Source organism: Podarcis gaigeae (genome assembly GCF_964106915.1).
Source record: "Podarcis gaigeae genome assembly, chromosome: 1".
In the NCBI taxonomy this organism is placed as follows: Eukaryota; Metazoa; Chordata; class Lepidosauria; order Squamata; family Lacertidae; genus Podarcis; species Podarcis gaigeae.
Genome location: NC_139678.1, coordinates 86,840,368 through 86,863,944, shown reverse-complemented (window position 1 = coordinate 86,863,944; position 23,577 = coordinate 86,840,368). Strand labels below are relative to the sequence as shown.

General features: G+C 47.3%; 1 protein-coding gene across 20 annotated transcripts in view; it reads right to left on the bottom strand.

The window, feature by feature from the left end:
• TNS1 (tensin 1) overlaps positions 1-23,577 on the bottom strand; it is a 330,451-nt gene that overhangs the window by 279,275 nt on the left and 27,599 nt on the right. For 2 of the 20 annotated variants that reach the window (XM_083727761.1, XM_083727779.1), the window contains exon 1: positions 17,330-17,440. The exons of the other annotated variants lie outside the window; for them this stretch is intronic. In XM_083727761.1, coding sequence (XP_083583887.1) covers positions 17,330-17,425 — 96 coding nt within the window. In that variant the 5' untranslated portion in view covers positions 17,426-17,440. Of the gene's footprint in view, positions 1-17,329; positions 17,441-23,577 lie in introns of those variants that run through there. 20 annotated transcript variants of the gene reach the window in all.

The window sequence follows — 23,577 nt, the reverse complement described above, 5'->3', positions numbered from 1 at the left end:
AACACAGCACAATCACACTAATGTAAAAAGGATGGACATAGGAAGCTGCCTCTTTGTCCATCTAGCAGTTTTGTCTACTCCAAGGTAACCAGAAAAGGTCTTTCCCATCATCTACTGCCTATATCTTAGGGTTTTTCTTCATAGCTCTTCAGATGTTTTAAGACAGCTATCATGTCTCCCCATAACCTTCTCTTCTTCCAGCTAAACATACTCAGCTTTTTGGACCATTCCACTTGAAGTCCAGACCCCCTCCTCATGTCCAGGTCACCCTTCTCTAGGAACATTCTAGCTTATTAATCTCATTCTTAAAATGTGGAGCCCAAAATGGAGCATAGTAGTTCAGATGGGCCCAGCCAGTATAGAACCGCAATGGTTATGGTTCTGTCTCTAGTGTGAGAGGCAGTATGCCTCTGAATAGCCGTTGCTGTCTTCTCATGGGCATCTGGTTGGCCACTGTGAGAATTGGATGCTGGGCTAAAAGGTTCACGGGCCTGATCCAGCTCTGCCTATATCCTAATGTTAACTATAGCTCTGCTTGTGTGAAAGAGGTAAGTCAGGAAAAGTGACTGCTGGGACAGCTCAGCCAGTAGAGCATGACACTCTTAACTTCAAGGTTGTGGGTTCAAGCTCCGCATTGGGCAAAAGATTGCAGGGGGTGGACTAGAAGACCCTCGGGGTTCCTTCCAACTCTACAACTGTATGTTTCTAAGTGCACTAACCTTCTGTGTCGAATTTCATCTTGTTGGCTTCAGTCTAGCATTCCAGCCTACCTGTGTGACAGGCAGAAATCCAGCAGGTGATACTTTCCACATCACTGTACCACCATGCCTAGAAAAACTGCACTCACTGTGTTTCTATCTCTCATGCAACTGTTTAAAGCACGTCAGCACTGCTAAGATGGGTGAGGGGAGTAACAGCCTCGCCTGGAGTGAGGCCGATAGGCTTGCAACCTACATATGAAAATGGGTAGAAAGAAACAGAGCTAATTCAGTGAAGGTGCTCCCCAGGAGGAGAAGCCTGCACACCTGCATGGGGCTTAACAGAGCTGAGCCAGATTGCTTTCCCAGCCCTCACACTGCTCTTGACAGCTGCAGCTGTTTCTGAGCAATCTTGGTTATTTCTCAAACACAACCACATGGGCCTCTGTTAATATTTTACACTTCCCATTGTGTGGGAAGAGAGCTGCAGTTTTGCACATTTATTTGCCTTCCAGTTTCTAGCTAGGAATTCACATGAGAATGAAGGGGTGACCAAATGAAAAGGGGCAGACCAATTCTTGGGCTTCCAGGTTGATGATGATGGGGCTGCATCTCTGTTGGCTCACCTTGACCACTCAGTGACATCTGACACTATGACGGGAGTATATTGTGTGCCATTTGCACTAGCTAACTGCAAGCTTCTGGCTCCAATTTAAGGTACGTGATCTAGGCTTTAAAGTCCTTTGATATACTTCTGGATATGTACTTAATTTGTTCTGGAGGTCCGTTCTTAACCTGAAACTGTTCTTAACCTGTAGCACCACTTTAGCTAATGGGGCCTCCTGCTGCCACCGCGCCGCCAGAGCACGATTTCTGTTCTCATCCTGAAGCAAAGTTTTTAACCCAAGGTACTATTTCTGGGTTAGCGGAGTCTGTAACCTGAAGCGTATGTAACCTGAAGCATATGTAACCCGAGGTACCACTGTAACTTTGAGAGCATCTCTCTCCCTATCAGCAAACTCACCTTTTAAGAGCTTCACAGAGCCTGCCTCAAAGTACTCTCTTTTCATTAAGTTAGATTGTCAATACTTAAGGGGCAGGGCTTTCTCAGTGGTTGCCCCAATTTCATGGGAAGATCTCTGCCCAAGTTGACCAATGCTCTTCCCTCCTGGCCTTCAGACACATTTGTTAAGGGCTTTAATCAGAGAGAGGAGTGTGCTTTGGTTTTAGAGGTGCTGCTGTTTTTAAGTTTTAATGTTCCCATGTTTGGTGTTTACTTGTGTCCATCGTATTGTTTAGTATTTGAAACTGAGGCTGTGAGCCAGCTTGAGCACCTCTGATAAAGCAAGAAATAAATGTTCTAAATAATCACAATCATATTTAAACCAGAATTTCTGCATAATTCTCTACATAAACAATAAAAACGATCAATCTGGGGTTTATCAATCCATTTACTAATCAAGTGTACTTAAAAGACGTAGTTAGGTGACTCAAGCATCCCTAAAACTGCAATCTTCACCCCACTTACCTAGGAGTAAACCTTACTGAATTCACTGGAACTTTCTTCCAAGTAGATTTGATTAGGATTGCTGCCTAAGTTTGGATCCAACCCATTGTTTCCAATGAAATTACTATTTTAGTAGGATAGATGTGCGACTCTAAATTCCAGCTCTACATACTCTCTCTCTCTCTCTCTCTCTCTCTCTCTCTCTCTCTCTCTCTCTCCTTGGCAGCAGCTTAAGATTCAGAAAGTGCTTCCAGACTCTTACTGTTTTGGGGTGAGATTCACTCACATACGAACAAATTCAGGTTGTGTGTTTACAATTAATTGGGAGGTCTTGCACAACAAACCTGCTTTCTCAAAAGGTTGGACTTTTTGCAGAAGGCAAAGTGAAAGCAAAATGCAGTGGAAAGCATGGGTTAACATTTATTTTGAGGCATCCTCATCTAGTCTCCCCACAAACAAATTAGAAAGTATGTTCATTAAATAACTAACATCCTCTAATCTCCCTGCCAACAAATCGGAATGGATGCTCAATAAACAGGCTGTCTGGAACTGCCTGGAGGCAAGTGCAAAAGACATACTGTTAAAATTAAAGAACCAAAAATGTGCTCACAGAACTAGACTGAGCTCACAGTCATTTTATACAGAAGGTCCACTCCTAGTTAGCTTTTTTCGTTTCATGAGTCTGTGACTTGCTGTTGTGATCATTAAACAACTGGAAATCAGCAACCCTCGCTGATCTACTGTAAATCACCCAGATATCTACCAGCAAATCCCAATCTCCTTTCTGCCCACTCCTGATGCAGACTGCTCTGGAGCACATCAACCCACGGTTTTCTCAGTGCAAACATGACTTGGGTTTTTATTCATGTCTCAGAATCAAGTTTTCCCTGGCAAAGATTTCATTTTTCTTCTTTTCTTTACAGCAGAGTTACACACAGTTATTCTACCAGTTTGCCGCCTTCTCACCCAACTCCACATTTGCACGTCATGGTTTAGGCAAAAACCATGGCTTGCTGCGCATTTATTTAAATAGCCTTACATGAATAAGCCAGTCATGTCTCCATTACTCCACTCCATACATGCTGAGAAGAAACAAACCATGATCACTGGCTTAGTGTTCTGTCCCAACTAGGAATCACGGCTTGTTTTGCTGAAATAAACTGTAAACCAGGAACAAACCATTGGTTAAACATCTTGGTTGGTTTGGAGCAAAGCAAATCACAGTCCCTACTTCGGACATAACCAGGATTTGGGCCTGGCATTTCTCCCCAGTACAAGCAGGGAGCAGTGAAATTGATGTGATCGCCTCATACCAAGATTTATGGCTTACAGTGATGTGCAAATGTGGCCGCTGAGTAGGTCACCTAGTAGCATTCCTTTACAGCAGTGTTTTTCAAACTTTTCTGGGCAAAGGCACACTTGTTTCATGAAAAAAATCACGAGGCACACCACCATTAGAAAATGTTAAAAAATTTAATTCTGTGCCTATATTGACTATATATAAAGTAATTATCTTGAATAGGAATCAAATAAACACAAAGAAAGTATTTTATAATTACTTTATTATGAAATAGTAAGTAAACAGAAATATGAAAAATTATAAAATACTTTATTTTTAAATCTTTCGAATTTTTCAATTTTTCCCATGGCACACCAGGCAACATCTCATGGCACACAAGTGTTCCGTGGAACAGTGGTTGATAAACACTGCTTTACAGCCTAAGCTATGTTTCATTTCCGGCTGGAGTTTGCATGGAGGAGGTCCCAGGTTCACTCCTTAGAATCTCCAGTCATGGGAGGATTTGGGGGGGGCAAGCTTTTTGTTAGGGGTGGCAGAACCTCAGTTAGCTATGTATTTTTATTGATTTAGGGGGGCAGCTGCCCCCCTTGGGTACACCCACGTCTCCAGTTAAAAGGATCAGATAGCAGGTAAAGGGAAGGGCCTTTTACCTGAGTTCCTGGGGTGTTTCTGCCAGGCAGAAGAGGTAATACTGGACTAGACTGACCCAATGGTCTGACTTGGTATAAAGTGGCAAGTTGTGTTAGATTAGCTATATAAGTTCCTACGCTTCCAACAGCTCTGAAGCTTTGAAAATAGTAGTGGTAATGGCATAGAATGGCCATGTCTCCTAACTTACAGAGGACAGTCCTCTATTTGAGGGGTTCATATACAATTAAATTATTAAGGACTCCCACTAGTGCAGCAGGGCTTTCCACCCCATGTGCCTCTTGCACCTCCCCCAAATCTACTCTGGGGTGTCAGGAGAACCCCCAGAACAAGGCCACGAAATTGTTCCATCTGGCAAGCAGTACTGCTTGCATGCACAATGTTGAATTCCACACTAAGAATCGTACGAAGGGAGATCAGGGCTCTGAAGTTGCCCATCAACATTTAGCTCCTGGACAGCAGACTGAGAAGGTCACCATATTTGATGCTGAGATGCATTACATTTCTATTTAAGTTATAGTGCTCATTTCTATATTTGCATCTGGACAAATAATTTACATTCACACCTGTCCTCTTTTGGCCTCTTTTTTTTTGGGGGGGGGTAATTTATAAATAGCCACAGCTGGCATTTCCCAAATGGCCCACACTGCATTTTTCCCACCAATCCTGACCCTCCATACAGAAATAAGCAGCAACTACAATGGAACAGACAGAGAAAAATCTCCCGGGCTCTGTTATTGGAGAACAGCCCAAGCACTGGGCATGGGCCTCCAAATGGCAAGGGGGGAGAGGCAGGGCTCCAGGCAGAGCTGCCTCTTCTCCATGCAGCCAGGTCTGATTCTGGGCTGTGAAGAAACCAGGGCTAATGAGAGCACTTGGAATCCATGTGGAAGGTCCTGAGAACTGCAGTGGTCATTTCCTGTCCTTGGCATTCCTTCATTGGAAATGAAGCAGATGTGGAAGCAGGAGGTAATTAACTGCTGAGACTGCAATGGGACCTGGCTTCAGAGAGAGGTGAAATTGGTTATGAAAGGCTTGATGTTCTCAGAGACATGGAGGTAACTATTCATATGTGTGTGAAAGAGACTACTCCCCAGGCTTACCTAGTTTGGGCTAAAGCTGAAAGCATCATTCAGTTATCCAGCATGATTAATGGAGGAATGCATATATTAAAAAATAATAATCATGAGGAATTCATTTGATCTGTGGAATGTCTCAGTCCAGATGTCCTTATATCAGACTACATACACATTTGAGAGACAAGCAGGGCATTTCCAAATTGTTTTCTAATCACATCCTAGCTCAAACTCAAAGACACTTGCATGTAATATGGTGTAGCTAAAAACTGCACACATGTGGCAAAATAAAGTAGGATTTGCATCCCAGTCTGCAATGCAATTCAAATAAACACTTTCCATGTGCATCTGGAGCCAAAAGGCACATGCAGAAGTTAGGTGTCCACATCCACCATTCAAGCAGTAGGATCCTTTTCTGATTTGTGAGTAGAGACCAGCTTCTATGCTGACAAGCTTCCTTGTGATGAACATAGGAAGAGCCTGTTGGATCAGGCCAATGGCCCCATCTAGATTGGCATTCTGTTCTCACAGTGGCCAGCCAGATGCCTGCAAGCTGGACGCGAGCACAACAGCACTCTGCCCACCTGAGATTCCCAGCAACTGGTATCCAGAGACATAATGCAGGACAGTGGAGGTAGAACATAGCCAGCATGGCTAGTAGCCATTGATAGCCTTGTTCTCCATGAATTTGTCTAATCCTCTTTTAAAGTCACCCATGTCAGGGCCCATCACTGCCTCCTATGTTGGACCAAGATGCCTGCTATTGTTTTTTTGAAAATGGAAGCCCACTCTTTTGTAAGCTCTTTAATCTCCCTGATTGTTTGTTCTTAGGATCAAATACTTAAAAGGGACCCAAACAGCTGCCTAATCCAATCTCTTCCCACAGGGCACAATCACCTGCATGCATCAGCCCGCCACACACCAGACCATGGGTAGGCAAACTAAGGCCCGGGGGCCGGATCCAGCCCAATCGCCTTCTAAATCCGGCCCGCAGTTGGTCCGGGAATCAGCGTGTTTTTACATGAGTAGAATGTGTCCTTTTCTTTATAATGCATCTCTGGGTTATTTGTGGGGTATAGGAATTCATTCTTCTTCTTTCCTTCAAATATAGTCCGGCCCCTCACAAGGTCTGAAGGACAGTGGACCCAGCCCCCTGCTGAAAAAGTTTGCTGACCCCCGCACCAGACCAATTCCTAGCCATGGTGTGCCACAATTAAGAGGCAGATACGTACACTACATAGCAACACCCTCCAAGCAAAAAATTCTCAGGTGACTCAAGAAAGTGAGCCAAGCCACATATTACAGACAAAGGCAGAAGAGGGAACTAAGGCAAAGGAAAGCTAAGCGAATTTCCCAAAATCAAATGCACAATGGAGCAGTGTTATCTAGTCAACAAACAGTAACCGCTTCACACCACCGCCCCCCTAGCTAACACACTCTTTCCCCCTAGTTGTTGGGGTGGCCAGGCAGGTCACTTGCTGATCTGTTTGCTTTGTCTGCCGCATGTATGACTTTTGTCATCCAGCAGTAAGAAGAATGGTTTCGTCATCATACTGCTCAGGTTTCAAGGTGTAAGCAGGCAGCCTTGGGCTCGAGGGGGGAATATCTCACCCTCTTAGGTCACCATGTGTGTAGTGCCCTTTACCTCTTGCTGGGACACCAGAGATCACGACCTTGGAGAAAAAGGTAGGAATGGGACTCAGGGGTGAAGGGGGTAGGAGCAGGAAATGCAGAGTGAGAGGGAAAACTTCTGCAGCTCTGCTCCGCTTGAAGCAGAACTGTTCAGGAGCAGACAGCCCTACACTGCTGTAGAGAAGCCACTGGACAAAGTCTCGTGAGTCCATCTATGTGCTGCTGGGAGACAGACAGGCAGTGTCACTTACGCAAATCCACTCTGCTCTGATTCTTAATTAAAAGCCAATAAAAGTGACAAGCTAAACATTGTCCCTCCCCTTCCCCCTCCCCACCCTGCATACATTTCTTTGCCACCCCCTCAAGGAGATTGCAGGCACGCAGCCAAATGAGTGCCCAATTATCGACTCTCAGGCGCATAGGGATCACATAAAGCAAAGATACCTGTTCCAAGCAGGATGCCTAAGCCAAGTTCTGATGCTAATCCCCCTTGGCAGCAGATTCACAAAGGAAAACAAAACCAAATGGCTTCAGGGACAGTAGCTGAAAGTACTTGGGAGGAGGGAATATGTGTCAAAATCAAAGGGGCTAGGCATGAGCAAATGGGCCACAGCTTGGTTCAAACCCCCGTCCAACACAGGGCTGGCCCAAGACAATCTAGCACCTGAGGCGAACTACAAGATGGCGCCCCCCAACCTCCACCAGGGAAGAAGGGGTGAGTGAAGATCTACGTCAGGAACAAGGGGAAAATAAAGATCTACATCAGGAACAAGGGTAGGAATAAAACAGCAGCACCTCCTCTTCACCAAGAGGCCACTACAGTGGTACCTTGGTTTGCAACCGCTTTGGATTACAACCATTTTGGATTACAACCATGTCAAACCTGGAAGTGTGTGTCCCTTTTTTTGGATCACAACCCATTTTTTTATTATTGCAAACAATTTTGGGGGGGAGGTCCCATTGGCAAAAGTGCGCCTTGGGTTACAACCTGTTTTGGTTTACAACCGGACCTCCGGAACAGATTATGGTTGTAAACCAAGGTACCACTTTATAGAGAAGCCCTGACAGAAGACTTGCAAGGCGTAACAAAACTTGGGTGTGCCAAGCCCATTTTCTCCTCTTTGTGCTGCAAAGACAACCATGCTAAGGACCAATGATGTCCCTACCACTTTCCATTCTGGGTTGGTTCCCATCAGTTACATCTAGCACCACTACCTGGGTGCACATCACCTCAATGAAAGTTTTGCTGCATTTGTTCCTCCATAATGCGGTCTTAGATAATGCTGTCTGCAATTAGCGCATGCAAGAGAAGCATTGCAGTTGCTAAGCTGACAAATCCAAACTCCTTGCAAGAGCTCATATCTCCTGCAGGGAAATTTACACACCTTGTCAAAACAACCTTTTCACATTTCTTGGGACTTGTACAAACAGACATAATATCAGTCATGGTGGGAATTATTTGGGCCCCTCCAGACATCATTTTTATTATGCATTCGTGATTCATGCTCGTGATGGCATCAGGGCAGTTACACACGATCCTGCTTTCTATACTGTTTGACCTGCAAAAGTTTCCAGGTGGACAAACTGCTTTGTTTCCAATCAGTATATGTTCCATAAGTTCCTCCTGAAAGCTTTTATCTGCATTTATTCCATAAAAGTTCTGGCTTATTATCATTTTATCTCACTTTTGCTGCACTACAGTACAAGACTGCACTCATCCCCCTCAGCAGAAGGAAATAATGTGATAACATTGGGGAAGCATTGCAGAACAACTCACAAAATGGAATGCCCAATATGAACCCACCACTAATTAACTATTAATGGAGTAATGACATGTTGCAAAATACACCCACCAAAAAACAACAACCACCAACGCCAGTCTGGAGATGCACTCACATTCAACGAAACTCTCTCCTCCCTTGTATCAAGCTCAGGGAAAGCCAATTCTGCCAGCTTCCGGCAGAAATTGACTGTGCACAGTCCCTACTGGTTTGTATCTATTCTGTCACAGATCATCTTGTCATCTCTTCCCACAGCAGTTTTTAACTTCTCTCTCTCTCTAAGATTTTTTTAAAAAACAAATAAGCTAATGAATAAATATTCAGTTGAACAAGGGTATGCCTTGCATTGGGCCATCTCTGGACTTGATTGGGCCTTCAGCAAAGTGCTCTCCACTGGAAACCCCTAAACACACACACACACACACACACACACACACACACACACAGAACAAATGCTCCAAGGCGTGTCTGAGAGAGTCTCCATTTTAATTTCCTACAATGCCAAAAAAGCAATGCTATGTTGGTTGGATTGTGGGGAATTTTAAGAGTGGCTCCCCTAACCCCAGCCTTCCAGGATTTATTGTAGCACAAGGGGGGGGGGGGGAATTAAGGTGTCAGCAGTGCATCCTGTTCAGATGCTCAGACTCTCTCAGCTCTGTGCTGACAACAGCCCTGATGCTGCATGTTTAAAAGAATGAGGAGGTGGACAGTCTGCCCGATGTACATGAGGAAGAACAATAGCAGTCTGTCATTTGCAGTGAAAAGGCAGGGAGGAACTGCCGGGGGTGGGGTGGGGACGTGGAATATGTGGTTTTCCAGGTACATTTGTATGTGCCCTTAAAAACAAGAGCCACTTCACACATCGCCCTCAGAAGCCATGCATCTTCCAAAGCAACTGCATTTGACACTGAGCTGCAGCCAGCAGAGAGTTCCTGCAATCCATATCAAATCTCTGTGTTTTTAAATGCTACAGATAATGTGTGTGTGTTGGGGGGCGGGGAGAACTCACTTGAATCTACTGTGATAGGGTACAGTCATACACACCTCTGTAAAGGTGCTCTGCTTACGGTATCTCTGGTCAGCGGAGGACACGCTGATGCCGGGATGCACTCATTTCACCAGGGACGTTGCTGATGTAGCAAAACCCAATTCCTCCTGAGTTATGTGAAATCACACAGGCAATATGAACAGTCAAGTGGAGAAAGGAGGGAGGAGGGAATGGCACAGACTGGCACAATCAAGGGTGCTCCACCATCATCACCACTCCTGTCTCAGAGGGGCTGGCATGATGGCTGCATCTTGGTATAAATACCCACATTGCTTGCTTTGCTGCAAAGAGTGCATTGCAGGAGCACTTCTGTGCATGAAAATCAGGACAGTGGAAATTATCCCCAAACATTTTGAGCAACAGATACCCTAAATTGGGAGTAACCTCTGTAGCCAAAGGGCTTTTATTCTGGTGAGATCATCTAAGATGCCTTCCACAACAGACCACACCCTCTGGGTGTTGTTGGGTTACAGCTCCCAGCACCTCAGATTGTCAGCCATGCTGGCTGGGGCTGACGGGAGCTGGAATCTCAATAACATCTGGAGTGCACCAGGTTGGGGAAGACTGATCAAAAGTGACAGAAAGAGCTTTTAAGCAAGTTGCTGCCCATTAAGATAAGCTTGTAAAGGGTGAGCTCACATCACATCTGTACAGATCACAATAAACTTTTAAATGCACTCCTCATCTGAAATACCTTAAGATTTCACTTTTTGACACACACTTGGTGTCCTTGCAGACTTGTTGCTATTTTGGGTTGGGATTCAGTCAAATACTGTACCGGCAAATTCAGGATGCATAATCTCAGTTTATTTGGCACCCCTGCACAACAAATCCCACCCTCCCAAATCAGACTTTTGGTAATAAGGAAAGTGATGGGAAAATGCACTGGAAACCATGGGTCAAGGCTTGTTTTGATGCCACATCATTTAACCTCCCCACAATGATGTCAGGATGAATGCTAATTAAATAGCCAGCGTCATCTAGCCTGCAAACAAATCAGGCTGAATGCTCAATAAACAGGTCATCCGGAAGCAACCTTTGAAATACAACCCAAATGAAAGCATATATTAAAAGATGTGACCTATTTTTCTTCTCTTTCTTTTTGCTACAAGGCAAAAGGTCACTGGGGTTAGTGAAACAAGGAAAGGGATTTGTAGGTCAAGTTCCATCTCCTTATCGTCCTACACTCTGGATTTTCCCTGCACATTCATTTGGTCAATTTCTGTGCCAGTTATTTGCAGCCTGGGAAGCTGTGAGTAATAAATGCACTCCCCAGCGCATGTGAATGCAGTGCACATAAACATAAAAGCAACAACAGCAGCAAGACCTGTGCTCATAGCCAGTGCATACCTGTGAAACTGAAGGAGTCGCCTAAGCTTGCAATCCCATGCATCACTGGGGCAGAAATATACCCACTGTGTGCCCTGTTGTGCAGCATCACAGACGAGAGCTTGAGAAGAGGGATCTGAAGCAGAGGAGTGACGGGGTACTTAATGCTTTCCCCATCCACAACTTCTCTCCATATCGTCCTCTTCCCAAAAGCTGTCCCTCTCACTCACCCACCCTGGTTCCAAATATAAGGACACCCAATCCTGCCCACAGCCAAGGCATGCCTGTGAGATGGGAAGGCATTTAGGCAGAGAAACCATGGGTGATGACAGGGTTAAGCACCCACCACAGTATAGCTTTCCCCCTCCAAATGCTTCTTTTCCATTTTAAAAAGGCTTGCGTTATACATTTTTGGATGCAAGATTGTGGCCTGTAGGCTTTTCTCCCCATACAGGCATAGAACGCAAAAGGTTGGATAATATGTTACCAACAATTGCACTGTCTAACTACTGTTTCTTTGTTTTGTGAGCTGCCCTTATTGCCTAAAGAGTGGGATATAAATCATATGAATGAATGAATGAATGAATGAATGAATGAATGAATGAATGAATGAAAACCTAGTTAGCTTCTTCTTCTAGGGAACAATAACTGCAGAAGCAGGCAATTTTGAACTGACTACTGTTTTTCTACCACAACTATAGCCAGCAGCTTTCCAGGTCGGCAATACTCTTACAGTGGTGTCTCTGGAACACCGCAGGGGGAAAGCGACTCGAGAGGAAGATGTAGTGGAAGGGAAAGGGATTAAGCACCCCCTCCTACCTTGTTACTTTTCCATTCCAAATCCCACACTGAAGCTGGTTTCTACACACAAGTTCTTAAATGAGTTCTTACTTCATTCACATTTGAATTCACATTTCAGCCATGTGACAGCAAGTCCAAGACTGGCCACAATGCTCATTCACATCACAACTGCCCCTCCTCTCTTCCTTCTCCCACATGTTCAACATCCAGGCTTTCTTAACACAGAAGCTCCCAGGGGTCTACTGAAGCTTCACATTGGAAAAACACTCAGCACAACTTCCTCTGGTGGCCCCTGCGCTGCAGATACAAGGAGCCAAAATTGCCTCCCTTGCTCCCAGTTTTGGCTCAGGCCTGCTCTAAGGAATGTGATGCCTCTGTGCCACTCAGGGCGAGAGCTTGGATGGGATGGAGAGTTGGAGGCGGGTGAAAGATCTTAAATTGCTCAAAAGCCACTGAGTGAGTCTGTTGACACAGAGTGGGGCCCTCTTTGTGTGAGAGACAGAGGGGGAGTGAGTGGGCTCCCATAAGTGAAAAATAGGGTGGGGATTCTTGCTAAGACCAATGGTTGTTTAATCTGTTTGAATGTCTTGTGTTTGTTTTTTACCCAGGTATTTGGTTAAACTGGAATGCTTACAATTTTTGTCATAGTTTTTCACATCTACCTCATGGCGGAACGGCAAATTTGTTGTTTATCTGACCTGTTGATATGATTTTGTAATCTAAGAATACTATTGTTTTTTCTCTGTTTATTTTTATTACTTTGTTTCCCCACTCTGGGGTTGAAAAAAAAATTCAGTGAAGAGCAGGTTATAAATACTGTCAACAAATGATAAAATAAATCAATTATGCAAGCCAAATCCCTTGAGTTAAGCCAGGGGGAGCCTGAGGCATCAGAGACCTGCAGTCCGCCACCAAGAATTTAGTGGACATTCACTGTTGCCCCCAAACAGGGGTATGGGAGGGGAAACCTGGTGCCTGCCAGCTATCATTAGTCAACAACAACCAGCCCTGGCCAGCATGGCCAATGGTCAGGGCTGATGGGGGCTGCAGTTCAGCAGTATCTGGAAGGTCACGGGTTCCCTACCCTTGCCCCAGAATAATGGGATGAAAACAACACCTGAGATCCCTGCAACACAAGTGTCACTGCACTGCACAGCACCCCCTTCAGGGCCTCAGAAGCACAACAAGCACAAAGGGCTCTGGGGTGGAGAGAGAAGGCATGAGCTAAATGCCCTGGCCCCTCGCTGCTGTCTGCTAGCAAGCCTGTGTGGTCCCACTGCACTGGAACCAATTTGGCCTTTGCTATACACCCTACAGCTAAGCAATTTGCTCAAAGCACTTCTTGCACCAAAGACAACAGCTGCCTTCTCTCTCTCCCCTCCCCAATCCACCCCCCATCTCCCGAGGCATTGCTTTGGCTGCAGCAGAAGCCCAGGAAAGCTACTGCAGCGTGGTGGTGAGGATGGCAGAAGCTTCTCAGCAGCAGCAGCAATACAACTTGGCCCCTAAACTCCCTGCTAAGCAAGCAGAGAGGGGAGAGCTAATCATCATGACAAAAGAGGCAGCGCAGGGAAGCTGGGCTGCAAAGTGCCCGTGGTGCAAGGCAACAGCTTCACTCAGTCGGAACAAGCCACTTTGCTAAAGGACCCTGCAAGGGCAAAGGGAAGAAGAAAAGCCCGTTGCCTCCTTCGCCTCTTCCTGCTGCTGCTGCTGCTGCTGGGGACTCCTGCCACACAGCACTGCTCTGGGAAGGAAAGTGCAGCTACCACTGGGTCTCAGACAACTGGGATTGAAAAGGGGGGTGCTCTCTCTTTAGCATTCTGCCCTCCTAGTTCCTCCCACCTCCAGCTCTGATGGTGCACCTCAATTTGGGCTGGATAACCTGAGCTTTTAGAGCTCCTTACAGGCCATTCAGACCAGTATCCTGTTTCCACCGGTGGGCAGATATGGCTGCTTATACCAGCATGAAGATTAAACTCTCCATTCCCCCTTTCCCACTCCAACCTACACTGCTCACTCTAATTGTGGGTCCCACGTGCTCTTTCCCTTCTCCCAGCATCTTACGGCACTATCCTAACATCTGCTTTCTCCTATTGAAGTCAATGGGGCTTACTCCCAGTTGAGGGTTTTGATTGCATTTGGTGCTATAATTGCTGATCCCTAGAATACACAGATGATAGCTATGATGCAGGAGGGATAGCTTTCCCCTGGCTCATTTTAAAATACCACAAGCAGGAGGGATTAAAAGTTATATGGTACATCATCAGAGATTGCTTGGGCACTAGCCAATAGGTATTTATGACACTCATTCAACCATTTTCTCTGCACAGCATCATTCAATACAAGAGGAACATTAGGTAAGAAACAAAATACTGTTGTCTTGGTTGTTGGAAAAGTGTGATTCTTCAGCAACAAATGTGATAGCTGTAAGAAATATACTGTGATCCCTCAGAATAAACGAGAAATGCCTGCATGTTTATTGCAGTCAATGGCCTTTCGCAAGCATGGTTTTGTGTATTGTGTGCACTACATTGTAAGTAAGGAATCCGGTATTCCACATAAAAATTTGTCTCTTACGAAACTCAGGTTTCATTACAAATAAAGTTTTCTGGGCCTTAGGACTGCAATGATAGACTTGAAAGTACATTGGCAAAATGTCAGGAAGCTGAGAGCCAGTGCTGCTGCAACTATGGTTCCCACAATACTGGCTACTGATACTTCAGCTGAGGTTGACTGCATGCTTAGTCCACACAGGAAACTCCTCTCTCCTGCTTTAGCCTTGGTTAAGGAACTGGTCATCACTGACATTAACCCTGGTTAAGGTGAACCTCTCTCTCTTTTTAATGAGAACTTGAAACCAGGGTCTGAATCTGATTAACAAACTTGTTTAACCTTTTAAACAAGAACCATAGTGGCCTTAACCCTGGTTACCATGGGAGTGGGGAGAACTGACATATTCTGTAACTGTGGTTATGACAAAAGAATGTAATTTGTTTTTTTTTGGGGGGGGGACCTGCTGGGGAGGAACAAATAACCACACAGCTTTCTCTTGGTCTCTTAACTGTGAGCAGGAGCTGGCAAGATATCTGCACATCCTGAGAGAGGACTAAGCAGGATTTTAAATTGTTGAAGGTGAAGGCTTTGTGTGTGTTTTTTCCTTTTTATGAGCACAAATTATGCAAAATAAGCAAATACATGCACATCTGCTCAATTTATTCAATTTACAGAATTCACAGGCCAGAATATGGGTTTCACTAGTGCAGAACTTTCATCTTATTTTAGTTTACTGCAGAGTATGGACAGCCCTAGTAACAGATTCATGATGCCATGTTCCCCTGTTGTGTTTCACATCTATAGTCTTGGCAAAGCTTCCTCCCCCTCCCTCCACCCACAAGAATATCCCTAATCCTTCCTGGCTCCTGCACACTCAGCATGGGAGCCTTGAAACATTGGGGTGCAGAAGAGACATAGGGGTCACCAGTGCTGGTATCTTCCTCTAGCCTCAATACCAGGAACTGCAGTCATTTGGGGCAACACACAGAGCAAGCTTCAGATGGCTGCAAAGGCAAGCCAATTCCACTTCAAAAGCAGAGGATGTTCAGGGCCCAAAACATCCTTAAGGCTCATCCAAATGCACGCCCAAACTTCACCAGAAACCCTTCCCAGGAGAGCTTCTTCAGAAGATGCCAGGCCACCGACTCCCTTCCCCCTCAGCTCAAAGACAGCAGAGTGGGTTGCAAATCTGCTCCATGAGGAACTTGTGAGCTAGAGGGTCCTAAAGGGTGCTGCTGGTCACCCATGCTGCTTTCCCATTGCCCTGGTGATGACATGACTGAGAAACCGGGAAGAACATTAAAAAAAATCAAGGGAGGGGGAGAAGGAAGGAAAAGAGGCCGGGAGAAAAAAATAGTTTAGAAGAAGTTGATCTTATTTTACTTTATTATTGCATTCCACAGAGCTTGAGGAAGGGGGAAGCATTCCAAAGGAATTCTCTCTCTCCCCCCCCCCCTTGCATCATTTCCCCAGGACAGACACACTTCTGACATTCCATCACTGACTGTTCTGCATGCACACGACTGCATGCACACGAAAGCTCATACCAAGAACTGACTTAGTTGGTCTTTAAGGTGCTACTGGAAGGAATTTTTTTTTTGTTCTCCAGATAGACAGATCCTTTACTTGTACCACGGTCACCATGCTCTCCTTCAAGATATATGGTGAGATTTTACAAAGAGAAAAGAAAAGCCTGGCTTCTTACAGATGCAGAAACCAGCATCTGTCTCTGGGATACCCAAGTAACAAGTGGTATGTTGCTGTGATGTGTCACCCCCTGCTGGCTCAGGGAGGAACACAAGTCACTTGGCAGGGCAGGTCCGAAGCAGAATCACTGCAGGGCCCTATATATGCCTACATTTGATTTGAGTGTGGTCTTTAGTGTGCAGTTTAATATTGGACAACAGCCACCTGGAACCTGCTTTGCAATCCTGCCTGTCTCCCCCCACCTGTTATATATATCTGGGTAGCTTTCACCAGCAGCAGCCCTTTTGTTCAGAACCTTCCCAACAATGCAGCAGCAGCAAACTAATGGCAGCTCCAGACAGCATCATCTCTCCTGGTCCCCTGCTGGTGACATTCCCAAAGGGAGCCAGGAAAGAAAGAGCCACAGAAGCTATCAGGCAATAGGATAAGCGAGGTGTGTGGAGAGGGTGAGACAGGCCCTTGGAGCAGCCAGCAGAAGCATCTCTCTGACTGTATAACCAATGTGCAAATCAGGCAGGAGGAGATTGGTCAGTAAACCAGCACCCATTTGCAGCGCTTAGACTGTGTGCGTTCTGCACCTGGCTCCTTCTGGGCAATGGAATCGCTGAATTCAGGAGCAAGTTGCCTTTCCCCCCATTTCTGCTGTAGGAACCTGTGTGAATTTGTCAGGAGCCAAAGAGAGGTGCATTATGTGGGTGAGCTTGTGGGTGTGCAGAGATCCAAGTGCATGGTAGAGAGTGCGTGTGTGCTAAAGGGTATATCAGCCTTAAGTGGCTTGAGACGTGCGTGTGCAGTGCTCCATGTTACAGCGACTATGTCCCGCTCTCAGCAGCTGATGAGCACGAGGGCGCTTCTGCAGTCTGCGAGCCAGCGAACATGTCACGGTTGTGTGCGTGTGCATGCATCCAAGGGAGAGTTGGGCAGAGCACGCTCGGGCAGCGGTTGCAGGGGACTTGGTGGCCCCGAGGCAAGCACGCCTGGTGGGCAGACGACTAAGCCTGTGCAGAGGGGGGGGGGGGTGAACTGAACAATCAAGGCGCGAGCCAGTTTTTTGCAGCGCACGCGGGGAAAGGACCGGGGAAAACTCGATTGGGGAGGGGGATCCGATGTGCCTTCATGATCGCGCTGCTGCGGGTGGCGTGGGGGGCTCTTCTCACCAGTTAACTCGGAACTCCCTCACACTACGCAGCTTTTTCGAGGTGACGCCGCCATCTCTACCCCCACCCGCAGCCAATGCAGCCCCGCTTACCTCCCGGTGCAGGCAGAATCGCAGGGGCAGGAAGCACGAGAAGAAGTATTTTCCCCAGCGGATCAGGGAAGCGAAGCACCAGCTCAGGCGCGTCATCGTTGCTGCTGCTGCTGCCGGGCGAGGGATCCCGCTTCGCCCCGAAGTGGGAATCCCCGTTCACACTCCAGCCCCCACCCGGAGGCGACCGAGGAGCGGGATGGGGAGTGAGGGGGGTGTCCTTCCCAGCCGGAGGAAAATGGAGAGGGGAGAGAGGGACGCGGGCAGGCGAGCGACAGCCGGGGTTGGTGCAGGCGCGTCGCGTCCCCCTTGCTTCGTCGATCGCAGCCTCTGCAGAGCCCTGCGCGCCGCGGCGCCGGCGGCGGGAGGCAAAAAGAGGGGCGAGGACCCTGCGGGGCGGCGGTGCCGGCCGGATGGATTCCCCTCGCAGCACTGACCCGCCGCACGCGGCTTCCCGACCTGCTGAGCGCTGGCGGCGGTGGCGGCGACACCGCCCCCCTCCTCCTCTCCCTCCTCCTTCTCACCTCCCGCCCCCCCCCCCCGCGCCCGCCAGCTCGCGCGCCTCTCCGGCAGCGGCAAACGGTAGCGCGGACTCTCCAGCCCCGCAGTGCGCGTAGGGGCGCAGGGCGACGCGGCGCTGCCTCGATCAGCTCCCTCCAAGCCGCCGGGGAGCGCTCCGAGTTCGGGCCGCGCGCTGCTGGGGGGTGGCGACGGGGGGGAGGGCGGAGACGCACGTGCCGCAGCCGCGACCCGAACCTGCCCTCACGCCCAAGCGGACCGCGAAGGACAGCGCTGCCCTGGCCTGGCCTGCGTCGAGGGCTGGCCAGCGGTCCCTCCCCCTCCCCGCGGCGTTAACCCTAATCGATCCTGCGAGTCGCTCAGCCTTCACCTCTTGCTCCCAATCGATAATCGACGCCTCCCCCTTCGCCGTGGGAGCCTCAACGACGGAGGGATTTTTAAGGGAGGGGAACACCAGCCCTGGGTCTCGATCCCATCCCCAAATGTTCTGCTCGTGGATGATTAAAGCGCAGCGTCTTCCCTCTCTTCTCCCCCCCCCCCCCGCGCCGCGCCGCGCATCAAACATCTCCATCGATGGCTTATCGACACCCCCGCCCCCTTAGTAATGCGCCCCTCTTCGATGGGTACGTGATTTCCTTCTCCTGACCTCCCCAGTTCGTTGCCACAATCCGGTCTCTAGGTTTGCCATGCTTAATTAACCAGTTAGCAACATATCACTCTGAAGAGCTGCGTAAATGGCACTCGTGATCCTGTATCAGTTAGAAGTAAGTGGGATCTGTGCATACACATAGATGCACGCGTTTAGCCTTGATGTCTGAGGAGCGTCGTTGAGGGGCGCTGGGAAAGGGAGGGAGAACGGCTTGTCAATTCAACCCGTCGAGTCCTGGCTTTGAGGGCCATCAGAGTTGGAGGCGTGTGCGTGAAGAGGCAAGGACGCAGGAGCAGGTGGAACTCTGCAAAGTCAGTGGTGTAAGGCTTTAAAAAAAATGAAGTAAAATGTGGGACATCTCAGTTGAGAAATTTGGAGGAGAGGGCCAATAAGAGTGGCTCCATGCTAAAGCTGCACACTTACGCCAAGGCTGCAGGCTCAAGGCAGTGTGCAAATGCACACATACAACCAGAGTACATCAAAGCAGGCTGCACCAACACAAAGCATGCTCTGTGGCAACAGTGCTATAGAAGGGTATAGCAGAACAGGAATGCAGGGACTCTACACCCAACATTGTTCCTTCCTTCTCCTGGGTCCCACCCAGATGGGCAGGGCAAGGGATCCACAAAAGTTGAGAGTCAGCAGCACACACTGGATCCACATTGGATATCTGAAAATGACTTAAAGCCTCAAACTACACAAGGATGTTGCAGGTTAAACTGGTCATCACAAGGAGATTTCAAGCAACTTGTTGCTAATGCAGGCACAGATGCAGCCTGCTCCCTATTGGCTACATCCAGTTCTTTTTTCAAGAACCACGCTGCCTCATTCTGAACCAATAATGTATCTGAATTTTCAATGAACCACCAAACGGGTTGTATAAGCTTTCAGCCCAGCATTCCTCATGCACTCACGCTCTAACCAAGGATGAGAAACAATGCTGGCTTTTGGGCACATGTTGATTTGCTGCTGGCTGGAAGCTTATCTGAATCCAACTGGCTCACTGGCTCACAGTTTGGAAGCATCCCAAAAAGGAGGTCCCTGCTAATCTCAGTTGGTTCTGAGGCACGTCTGGGCAGCAGAAAAGCCATGCAGACAAGAAATAGATGGTGAGGGGGAAGAGTTGGGGGAAAGAGAGACAAGGCTACAGAAGAAAGGCACAGACTCGGTAGTGCAGGTAAGTGATGAGAGAATGTGATTGGATTCAGTGATCATACATGGGTCCCCTTTTTGACAGAACTGTCACTTACATCAAAATGTGGCAAGTCAGTCCTGTTGCATTTGGGAGCCCCTCCTGCTCTTTCTGCCAAGTGAGGCCCTGGACTTCTGCCCCCAAATCCTGCCCTGGCAGCATCACAGGGCACAGACTCAATTAAGAGGACCTGATGTCATCAAATACTTGCTGTGATAGTGTTTGGCACAAAAACCAAGGCACCTCAGCAGGAATAGGACATGCATCAGTTAGGATGTACCGTTCCAGAAAAAAAAGAGCTATTTTGCACCATGATGGACAAGGTCAGTGATAGCCCATGACAAGGTTCCTTCAGTAGATGCTAATTTAAGTCTTCACTGCCAACGAAGGAAAATATGGCATGGATTGGACCAAAGACACAGAAGTAAAACAACAACAACAACAACCTCAGTTAAATGTAGGCCAAGTCCCAACTGTGTCCCCTCAACAAGAAAAGGGGACTTGTGTTCTGCCAATGTCTTTGCCGAGACCAAAACTACCAGATTCAGTAGATTTGCCTCTTGATCCTAACCCACATTCCAAACAGCCCTCCAGTTGGAAGCCATATAACCTATCAAGACTAAACTTCTGTCAGCAGGATTCCCAAAAGTCAAGTTGCTTTTAAGAGTCACCCAGTCATCCTTTAAAATTAAACTAATGTTGGATGCCATAAAAATGTTGGCTGATGAAACATAGGAAGCTTCCTTATATGGTTTCAAACAATTGGTCCATCTGCACTGTCTGGCAATGGCCCTCTCAAGTTTTATGCAGGAGTCTTTCCCAACCTATTAAAAAATGCCAGGTATCAAACCTGGGATGCTGTACATGAAAAGCAGATGCTCTACCAGGACCGCAATACCTCAAAGACCACCTCTTTCCATAAGAACCTGAGATCATCTTCTGAGGCCCTTCTTCATGTGTCTCCTTGAGAGATCTGGAGGGTGGCAACATGAGAATGGGCCTTCTCTGCAGTGGCTCCCTGTCTGTGGAATGCTCTCCCCAGGGAAGTTTGCCTGGTGCCTTCATTATACCTTTAGGTGCCAGGAAAAAACATTCCTTTTTAACCAGGCCTTTGGTTGATTTAATTGACATCCTATGCCCTTTTAAAATGTGGGGGTTTTGGGGGGGTTACTGGGTTGTTGCTTTTATTTTGATTATGTATTTTGTGGTTTTATACTTTGATTTTCTTCTGTGAACCACCCTGAGACCTCCAGGTATAGGGCAGTATATAAATTTATTATTATTATTATTATTATTATTATTATTATTATTATTATTATTTCACTGTAATGATCTCTAGGTCCCAGGCAGCATGCTGCAATACTGGCTTATAAACCTCACCAGAACCTAATGCCTATTAACAGCAGTGCAAGTTGAACTGTTGGTTCACAGCTGCAAGTTAACCTTGCAGCAAAACACAGGACTGACAGACTCTGCTGGTTAGTAGGGAAAGAGAACTGTGAGGAATTCACCAGTGTACAGTCCTTGGAAGCACCAGTCTCCTACCAGTCACAGAAGAATGGATGGGACAACAGGTAAAAGATAGGACCCACCAAGCTTTGCTAACTGGACTGTTCCAGAGGACAGTCAACAAGTGTTAATGCCAACTTGTCTAAGAAGAGTCTACTGGGTTACACCAGTGCCCCATCTAGTCCAGCATCCTGTTCTCACAATGGCCAACCACATGCCTATGGGAAACCTGCAAGCAAGGAACCTGTTTATTAGGTTCAAAACAAACTTGGTTGAATGGACTACTAGTTTTATTCACCATGGCCTTGTATTTTTTGTTTTAGCCCAAGTGTACTGGTAATGTGGGCATAGATCAGATGACATTTTGGAATTTTGTTCCTGTTTTTCTCTTGTCTCAGGAATCTCCATGTTGGATGACCACCAAAAGCTGCATCTGAGTTTGTATATAAATCTGCATTCCCCAGTAGTCTTTTTTTCCCCCCTGGCCTAGCTTGTCTCATGCAAATTGCCCATTTCCTGTCTGGTCACGTCCCTTGTTGTACAAAGGCCTGCTTGGTTTACTGTTTCTTCCTGGCCAAAGAGAACAATAGTCTAATTACTGGACTGTTTCTTCTCACTAAATAGTTCATAGCTTTCCCCATATGTGAGCCCTGGCAGACCTACTCTGCTGACGTTATGTACGCCATTGCCTTAGGTCATTCTGTGATACCTACCTAAATGTGAAAAGTAAGATCTGTCTCTTAGAAATTAACAACACAATCCTATAAGGGCTACTCAGAATTAACCCCCATTGAGTTCAAATGGGCTTAATCCCAGGTAAGTGATGATAGGATTGTAGTCTAAGTTTGAAAATTACTTGATCCTGGCAATCTCAGTTAAGAAAGATTAGGATTGGCTGATTCAGTTGTGATGTCACTTAGTTGTTTTAAGTGCAAGGAGTTGTTTTAAAATAGGAATCATTTCCAAAAGAGTAGTTGTGTTAATCTGTTGCAGCAAAAACTACTGAGAGTCTCATGGCTCCTTAAAGCGGTAGAACCTATGGTCTTCCAGATGTTGGACTCCAACTCCCACCTGCCCTATATGAAGGCTGCTCTTGCCAATTTGGAGGAAGAGCAGGCGTAAAAGCATTCAGTTACGAGTGGGAAGGATCGCCTCCCAGCAACCTAGCAGAGAATGGGGTGCATTTCTTGCCTGAAACTATTTTCCTAACCGCTCTGGGCCAGGGTGTAGAGACACAATTTTTGCACTCCTCTGGGCCTGCGTCTTTCCCAGGAGCCAACCTACCCAACCCCTAAGTGTGTCCCTGCCTGTCCTGAACCATGGAGTACCTGGCGGCAAGTCCCACTGGAGTGCACAATCCCACAGTGGTGGCTAGCAAACATTCCAGCAGGCCAACAACTCCTTTGCAGCCAATCTGGAGGTCAGGGCACCTGGAGGTCAGTCCCACACAGGGATAGCCCCAAAGAGCTCCCTGGACCATCCAAGCCATGGTCCAACCAACGTTGGAAGCTAAGCAGACACAGCAGCTCAGCTCTGCTTCCCTGTGACCCTCACCTGTTCTGAGTCTACTCCAGCTGAGGAATCACCAGAGCTAGTGAGCCCCACCTGGGCAGCTAATGAGCTGGGCTGTGGGCCCTTGTCTGCCTCAGCCTCCTAAGGCAAACCTCCCATTGCTCCTTACACCTCAGAGCCTGCCATGTTTGGGAAGACAGGAGCCCCTCTGGCTCTGGTGATGGGTCCTGCTGCTCTGGTTCCTGTGCACTGACCTCCATCCCCTCACCACCCTCCATCACCCCATGAGTACTTTCCACACCAACCTCTCCTTCTCCATCCCCAGCCTGCCCCGGTGTGCCCCAGTCATGGCTCTACCCCTCACCAGGATCCTCTTCCCCCTCCCTGCCGTCCTGCCAGTTCATGACACTGGCCAATCAGAATGCAGTTAGGCTAAGGGCAGCAGGTTACCCCTCCCGCTCCTGCTTAAAGGTAGGCCCATTGCATTTTGCACTTTCAGATGCTTAGCATTTGTGTAGCACTTTAGAGAGTTCAATCTATTTTGTGTGCATTATCTCAGTCATCACCTTACAACAGCTTTGCAAGATAGGTCAGCAATATTATTGCCATCTCCCACCTTGAGGATGCTGGGTGAGTGGGCTGAATGAATATTGGCTGCTTTGGGCAGGTTCAACATAGAGATGAGGAGCAGACTAGGGGATTTACATCTAGTCTAGTGTTCTCTCCTCACAGTGGCCAACTAGACGCCTATGGGAAGCCTGCAACCAAGACTGAAGCACAACAGCAGTCTCCCCACTTGTGCTCCCCAGCAACTAGTATTCAGATGCATACTACTTCTGACGTGACCATCATGGCTAGTAACTATTGATA